The following is an 8,670-nucleotide window of genomic DNA, read 5'->3' as shown; positions in this document are numbered from 1 at the left end:
CCCAATCCTGTTTCTAAAGCTAGATAACTATGTAAACACAAAACAAGGAGATCAGGTTGAGCCTTCAGCGGAGGGTAAAACTCATTTACAGCGGGGAAGGGGATCCCGGAAACTTTCCACTGGCATCTGCGAATGGACGGGTGCGCAGGCTGTTCAGCGGGAAATGGATTTTAAGAAATAAAAAAGGCTCTGGAAAAGGTAGAGCCTCACTGTGAAGGAGAATGAGAGGCTGCATTATTCTCCCCCAAAAAGGACCTGCTATGTGTTTTAAGCATGTCATTCGTAAATAGCATCTTGAGTTTCAAAATGAAGAGTCCACACATATAAGAGTCCACATAGCCATCTTATTAAATGCTCCATCGACAGGGTCCAGAGATTTGGAGGCGGGGCCCTGGGCTCCAATGATGTCACAGGGACCAGCCAATGAGCCCACGCAACAGCTGCCAGCCCATCTAGGGCATTAGCTTTTGTTCCCGTTTGAGGGCGGCGGAATCAGGACTGGCTTTTGTGCATTTTGAAGCGTGTTGAAAAACTGCACTGTTCTTTGGCCCGAGAGAAGAGAACAGAAACAGTTGCATCTTGCACTGCGGACATGACGGCGGCTATCCTAAGTGCCCGCAGCTGTCTGCGCACAGCTGTGCATCTGCTTGATTGGCAGGCGACAACAGGAACATGCTGCCTTTGTTTGGGCTGTGTGCTGTGCAGCTGAATGGCCGCGGCATCCTTGGGAGTTTTTGTGCCTTTTGGTTGGGCCCGCGTGGAAGAGGTGGGGAAAAAAAATTCACTGGAGGAGGATTAAGAAAAGGAATTGGTTCTTATGGAAGGAGAAAGAGAAGGATTCCAATGTCAGAAGACGTTTTGCTAACTCCTAGCCAGCTATCAATATATTAAATATGCGTGATGTACGTTAGATTGTCTTGGATTCTTTTCAGTGCTACACCTTTATGATGTAAAGCCTCTATTTTTTATTTATCTCATCACTACTTGACTCGGTCAATATTTCAGTGCAGATTATAATGGGGAGGGGGCACTGAGAGTGCACATGAGTGAATGTGTGTGTGTGAGAGAGAAAGAGAAACAGGTGTAATTTGTGTGTTTGATACTGCCCAGCATGTCAAAGACATACAATATGGAAAATTGTAGATTTAATCGTCCGACTCTGATTATGAGTTCTGTAAAACATGATGCATATATCTGCTGTGTTTGAAAAACTGAATAAACGTCTTTGCCTGTTTTGTATATTAGGCTGGACTAGACTTTTTAAAAATAGGGAATATGAAGATGGGATTTTGGATGAAAAGGGACTTCCGTTGCATTATTATGCAATAATGTACTACATTATATACACACATGTACACTTGACAGTAAACAAAAACACTGAACATGTGAAAGGACTCGTGGATTTGCAAACCTGTTCGTCTAAGGCACAGGAGTGTCTGGTTTTGGTGCATTCCTGCACAGGAGTTGGATCCAACTATTGCTTCTGCTGGTGAAAAAGGTAAGTAGGCATCTTCTTTGACGACTACTAAAAAAAGGTTATGCTGAGAATAACAGAACTTACAAGTACGAAAACCATATGAGAAGGATGCTGTAGTATGGAAGGGAACTGAGATAGATGAAGTTAAAAAAACTGGCTGGGTCCAATCCTGTGTGTTGATGAAAGGTACTAAGGAGAGCCAGCGTGGTGTAGCGGTTAAGAGCAGGTGGATTCTAATCTGGAGAACCAGGGTTGATTCCCCACTCCTGAGTGGCAGAGGCTTATCAGGTGAACCAGATTCCTACATTCCTGCTGGGTGACCTTGGGCTAGTCACAGTTCTTCGGAACTCTCTCAGCCCCACCTACCTCAAAAGGTGTCTGTTGGGGGGAGAGGAAGGGAAAGGAGATTGTAGGCCACCTTGAGTCTCCTTACAGGACAGAAAGATGGGGTATAAATCCAAACTCTTCTTATTATTTCTGCTAGGGGAAGGGTCATAGATCCAGAGCTGTCATTGGTGTGTCTGTGAGAAAACGAGGGTGTGGTACGTGTGCTAATCATGTGCGCAGGATTTCTGTGGGGCCCTTGTGTGCCCGTGTTGAAAACCTATGCTTTCTGAACATATATTTGTTTTAAATTATAGTGTATGTTGAAGCAGTGCGTGTGTGCCAGATAGGAAAGCAATTCTTGGAGAATGCATGTGCCCCTCTGAGAGACATGAGACGGGCAAAAAGGTACATAATGACTGTTTCACCCACAGATAAACAATTGCCTAGCTGTCAGTAAGACCTGTGAACCAGTCAAATATATCTACCTCACAGGGCAGTGGTGGCAAACCTATGGCACGGGTGCCAGAGGTGGCACTCAGAGCCCTCTGTGGGCACGTGCAAACAGAGTGCCCCCCCCCCCCCACACACACATCTAGGCTGGCCTGGGCCGCTGGGCTTGATTATTAGCATTAAACCTAAGACCTAGTTTTGGGGAAGCAGTGTAGGTAACACTGTTAAGTGCTGTTAAACCCCACTGATTTTCATGCGAAGAACTAAAGGGCAATCTTTTACCTGGGAGTAAGCTCGGTTGCTGGCAATGGGGCTTGCTTCTGAGTAAATCCTCCTAGGGTCGTGATTCACCCTTTGGAAGAGTTGCACGGTTGCTTCAAAGCAAAGCCACCGACTACCACCAAGCTTACTTCTGAGTAATGCACGCCTCGGAGCCAACCGTTTTTTCTAAACTGAAACCTCAGTGTTCAGGTTAAATTGCCGTGTTGGCACTTTGCGATAAATAAGTGGGTTTTGGGTTGCAGTTTGGGCACTCGGTCTCAAAAAGGTTCGCCATCACTGTCATAGGGTTTCTATGTTGACGCAGCATAGCCCAGCATGGGAAAGCACCTGTCTTTGCACATACAGAAGATGGTGCCCAGTTCACCAAAAGCCCATGCAGCTAGAAAAGATGCAGCCCAGCTCACGCATCCTGGGGGAGTCAGTACCAAGACCATCCAAGGCCTGAAAGGTACACTCAGCTTGCCCACGGCCTACATATTATTGCTGTTTGAAAGTAGGTATTTTGAAGCTGTGTTATTGGTAGTCTTCTGCCAATTAACCTTATTTGGCTGTGCCTACTAGGCAGCTACTGTGATGGTTCCAGCCATGCCTTGCATTTTTTCTCATATCAAGGTTATCTCAGTCATTCCTGTTCACTGGAAGAAAGAAAACAATATGGAAGAGAAGGTGCAAAATGGAAATCAAAAGGCATATACACTTGTAACAACTTCTGGAAGTTTGAACTGTCGTGCTTTTACCTAAAGGATTCTGAGATTTGTAATTCGGTAAGAGCTGGCTAGGAACCTCTGTCATGTAGTGATATTGCATCAATAGCTCCAAACTGCCTATTGTTTGGATGACTACTAGGGCCCCTTCCGCACATGCAGAATAAGGCACTTTCGATCCATTTTCACAATTGTTCGCAAGTGGATTTTGCTATTCCAGCCAGTAAAATCCAGCTGCAAAGTGCATTGAAAGTGGATTGAAAGTACATTATTCTGCATGTGCGGAAGGGGCCCAGGAGTAACCTATGTCAAAATGTTCAAGAGCACCAAAACAGACCAAGCCAACTTGATACAAAGAATGACCACATCAATTCATCCTGTGCTTCACCCAGATCACTACAATTGTCAAAATACAAACATGTAACAAAGCGAAATCCAGCATCCTGAGTTTCTCATCCAAGCTGATAAAAATGATCACAGTATTGAGAGATGGCACGGGAAAATTCTCTTCACACTGAGAATGACCTATTGGAGAAGGAAGAGGAGAAAAGTGAAGTTTAACAGTTCGCAGCCAAGAAAACGTGCTCCCCCCTGTATTTTTCTCTTCCATTTGAACGGGGCCACTTGGCAAACTAAAATGCTTATGCTTATGCTTATGCTTAAACCCTGCTCAGAGCCATAATGCTTGCCAGGTTTAATGTTATGCCTTCTGCCTTGTTACATGGCAGATTTAATAAGCAAGAAAAGGCTAAAAGATTGTGTCCATGTAATGATGGCTCAGTTGAATCTCTGGCCCACCAATTACTACACTGTCTCAGATTCAAGGAAATCAGATCCAAGTATGTGAATCTTACTCCTTTACATTTACCAGATCTCCCCGATTTAATTAGATTACACTACTCATTGGACAATCCTGATCCTTCTCTCTGTATGATAGTGGCAGACTTTCTCCTGGAAATTACTAAATTCCAGTAGATTTCCTTCGACCTAACATTTATTTCCTGTGTTGTATATGCTTTTTAATCCGTTTTTTATTATGGTTGTCTATGCCAATAAAGGCTTGCTACAGTAAAAGTTTTTTTTTAACAGTGGATCCTCCTTTACTGCACAGGCAAATTAATACAAATGGGTCAAATGGAACCCATAAGGTTGCCTATGTGTCACTCATTTAGGATGGACCGTATGCAGGGAGCCATTATCTGAGATTGCTGAGATCCTGGTGTTAGGATGCTGCAAGGTTTGCACAGGAAATGCTGTGTTTCTCTGTGAACCACGCAGCTGAGAATTTCCCCACCCGAGAATCCCCCCACCCAAGAATCCCCCCACACACACTTTCTGGCACAAAATGGCGATCACCTAGAGAATCCATCATAATGCTGAATGGGAGGGCAAAAAATAGAACACTTCCTGCTTGCCATAGTTTGACCGCATTACCCCATATGTCCCAGCTCGACCTCGGCAGAGGCCAACTTACTGGAGGTCCCTAGCCCCTCAATGATGCAGCTGGCCTCCACTCGGGTCAGGGCCTTTACAGCTCTGGCCCCTGCCTGGTGGAACACTCTCCCTCCAGCTGTCTGGGCCCTGCGGGACCTTGGGGATTTCCGCAGGGCCTGCAAGACTGAGTTGTTCCACCGGGCTTTTGGAGAAACCAGTCACTGGAGTGTGCCCTCCCCATGTACCTCATTGTGGGGACCTCGTTATTGCGATTGGATATATGGGTCCTCACTACTATCATCAGGACTCTCGCCACTTGCCTCCCACCCCCCTCCTAGGAGGATTAGGTTTTAAGTGAGAGGCCATCTTAGGATACAACCGTTGTTTTATTATAATTCTGTTATGATGTTTTTATCAGTGGTTTTATGTTGTACACTACCCAGAGCCCTTCGGGGATGGGGCGGTAAATTAAATTAAATTAAATTAAATTAAATTAAATTAAATTAAATTACATTACATTACATTACATTACATTACATTACATTACATTACATTAACTTAACTTAAATTAACTTAAATTAACTTAAATTAACTTAAATTAAATAAATAAATAAATAAATAAATAAATAAAATTGAAACTAAAGTTAAAGGGAAAACGTCACAAATGTAGCAACTTTCATTAAACCGGGGTTCAGACAAATTTAATGGGTTTGAAGTGTTAGGGGGGTAGGGTGAGTCCTTTGGGAAATTCTCCCCCATGTTGCTTTTTTCACACCCCTGAACCCGTTATTTTTAATCTGTGTGGAATCACACAGTGCCAAAGTTTCTTTAATTAAATCTGGAAAACATTACAGGAATTGCAGGGCAAAGGCCGCATTAAAAAACAGACTCTGAACATGGCTTCTCCAAATGGTACCTTGCGAGGCAGCATCTCCTGATTCCAGACCAGGCCCTAGATTACAGACCTTTGCACGGCATTGATGCCAAAGTTTATTTTAAGGTGCAGAACTATTTAAACTATCAATATTTGGGACTGGAATGGAAAAACCAAAGAATTGGGAACTGTAAAGAGGGAATTGGAAGCTACCTTCAACCTTGTTATCAATATATATCTATAACTAGGGGGCCCGGCCACGCGTTGCTGTGGCTCAGTCTTGTGAAGTGGAAAAGAAAGTAAAGGGGAAGCGAATGGTTTGAACATGTGTCATTGCACAATGCTTGCAAGGGAGGGGAAGGGCAAGGGGCCCCTCACTCCCCTCCCTCTCTCCTGTTCCCTTGCATGGCAACCCGCCCCGTCCCTCCCTAAAGTTCCCCATCCTCTGCTAGGGTGGGTGGGCCATGTCCAGGTGGCTAGACCAGTCCCTTTCACTCCCTTCCCTTGCAGGCGAAATACATAGCTGAAAACACGTTGGGAGGCATAAGCTACGTTGTGTTTAAATTTCAGAGCGTTTGGTCCAGCAAACCCCAGGACCCGCCCGCACCTTCCCCTTCCTCCGCTAGGGTGGGTGGGCCATGTGCAGATGGTGGGACCCATCCCTTTCACTCCAGATGGCAGCGGTTTTCAAGGAAGGCATGGTTATTTCCCTTGTATCAGAGGGTGTTGCTTTGACAGCCAGCAGATGGAGCTGTTGCGGAACAGAACTGTGGTTCCAACTGTCACAGGTGTGGCATGTACACAATAACGGGCACAGTTGTGACATGTATACAACAGGAGGTGTGGAAACAGTATGGAAACCTGGCAGCACGCGAATGAGACATTGTATGAAAATTTCAAAGCAATCGGTCCAGTAGTTTGGGAGATTGCCTGTCAGCAGAAAAATGCACTGATAGATTTTTATATATATAGATTGCAACAGTGCAGAGGCATAGCTGTAAGGGGAAAGAGGGGTGCGCTGTGCACCGGGTGCATGCTGGTGTGGGTGAAAAATCGCCCCCTTGCCCCCTTGCCCTGACCTGCCTTTCCAGGCCTGGCCCCTTATTACCAGTCTGGTCTGTTTTCAGCTGGCAGAAAGCTGTTTTCAACTGGCAGAAAAAGGTAAGGAGGGGACAAGGCGGGGGCGGGGCTGCTGGGGGTGGTGCCTGGGCACCATTTTGCCCCAAGTGCCGTTTTCTCCCCCTATGCCCCTGCAACAATGGCAGGTCAGAAAGACATGTTTCTTGGTAGATTTGAACTCAGCACCTCTCTTTTTAGAAGCCTTCCCTCCTACTTCCACTTGACTCCTATGCGTAGTCTTAAACACGGAGCAATACCACCCCTCCAGTTCCCATCCATTCCCCTTGCTTTCATACAGCAGCAGTTGCTATACAAACCTGAGCAAGGGTTTAGTGTTGAGCCTGGATGAGGGGCACATGAGCACTGTCGGCGCGGCTGCTTTGCATGGGGTTGATCTGCTCCCCCGTACGGATGTTGAACATGGGCAAGGTGGAGAGGGGCCGGGGTACGTCCCGGGTGCTGGCCATTTCCCTCAATTCCTCCGTGTTGTCGTGGATTGTGTGGTGATGCACCATCTGGATGCTGAAGGCCCAGCAAAAGAAAAGCAGAGAAAAAGCTGCTCAGAAGGAAGAGGGAAATTGACAGCTTCCATAGGCTGGGCAGGACTCCATTTAATTCACCCAAAGGAAGGTGACCTCAATTGTAGAACAATCCCCCCCCCCCACACACACACACACACAGATTATACATGGCGGTTTTTTAGTATTACTATGCCAAACTGTAACTTATGACCAGTGTGGTGTAGTGGTTAAGAGCAGGTGCACTAGAGTGCAGGTTTGATTCCCCACTCTGCCACTTGAGCTGTGGAGGCTTATCTGGTGAATCACAACACTAGCTTGTGTACTCCAACACATGCCAGCTGGGTGACCTTGGGCTAGTCACAATTCTTCTGAGCTCTCTCAGCCCTACCCACCTCACAGGGTGTTTGTTGTTGGGGGGGGGGGCAGGAAGGGAAAGGAGATTGTAAGCCCCTTTCAGTCTCCTCCAGGAGATAAAGGGGGATATAAATCCAAACTCCTCCTCCTCCTCCTCTTCTTCTTCTAATTTTACACACATGCTATTTTTCATAAAGGCACATATGAGGGGAAAGTAGGTTTGTTTGTTTTTTAATTACACAATCAGGTCTGGTGGTTTTGAACAATATCCATGTAAGCAAAAAGAAAACAAAACGAAATGAAATTGCTGTGGAAACCCCCAATCCCTCTCCACTCCCCACCCTTTTCCACAGGCTTGCTTACACATCTTTATTCGTCTGAGACAAGAAGCATGCTATGCCTGTCATAAATGATTTCAAACATAAATTCATTAATGAATTTAAGACAAGGAGGAGGAGTTTGGATTTACACCCTGCTTTTCTGATCTGCAAGGAGTCTCAAAGCAGCTGACAAACTCCTTCATGTCCCCTCCCCACAACAGACACCTTGCGAGGTAGGTGGGGCAGAGAGAGTTCTGAGAGAACTGTGACCAGCCCTAGGTACCCAGCAGGGTTCAGGTTGGAGGAGAGGGGGATCAAACCTGGTTCTCCTGAGTCCAGCGCTCTTAACCACTACAACCATGCTGTCAGTTAAAAAACCCACTGAGTGATCAGAGTCAGTGTGGCATAGTCCTTCGAACCAAGGAGATGCAGGTTCGAATCCTCACTCTGTCACAGCTGGATGCTGGTTGACCTTTGGCCATTTACACACTCTTAGCTAGGATTGTTACTTCATAGCCTATGAAGCAGAGGAGAACATTGTAAGCTGCTTTGAAAGACGAGCGATAACATTTGTTATAGATCCAAGATTGGCCACAGTTTGAGGATAAACCAAACTAGTGGCTATGTTGGTTAAGACTGGAGTCAGGGTGGGTTTGGCCAAAATGTTGGTACCAACTTGCACTAATTCAAGGATGTTTAATTGCTGTACATAAGCCAGAGGCGGGATCCAGCAGGTTCTCACAGGTCCCCGCGAGTAGGTTACTAATTATTTGTGTGTGCCGAGAGGGGGTTACTAATTGGAGATTTT

The 8,670-nt window shown here is 45.8% G+C and overlaps 1 protein-coding gene across 1 annotated transcript in view; it reads right to left on the bottom strand.

The window, feature by feature from the left end:
* Positions 1-3,590: 3,590 nt before the first annotated feature.
* SGCA (sarcoglycan alpha) overlaps positions 3,591-8,670 on the bottom strand; it is a 29,167-nt gene continuing 24,087 nt past the window's right edge. The window contains exons 9-10 of the mRNA XM_048518150.1: positions 6,985-7,189; positions 3,591-3,765 (exon numbers count right to left, since the gene is read on the bottom strand). Of these exons, the coding sequence (XP_048374107.1) occupies positions 6,997-7,189 (193 nt within the window). The 3' untranslated portion in view covers positions 3,591-3,765; positions 6,985-6,996. The remainder of the gene's footprint in view (positions 3,766-6,984; positions 7,190-8,670) is intronic.

Source organism: Sphaerodactylus townsendi, linkage group LG15, assembly GCF_021028975.2.
Source record: "Sphaerodactylus townsendi isolate TG3544 linkage group LG15, MPM_Stown_v2.3, whole genome shotgun sequence".
NCBI lineage: Eukaryota > Metazoa > Chordata > Lepidosauria > Squamata > Sphaerodactylidae > Sphaerodactylus > Sphaerodactylus townsendi.
The sequence above is the reverse complement of the archived record's forward strand: the minus strand, read 5'-3'. Positions and strand labels throughout refer to the sequence as shown.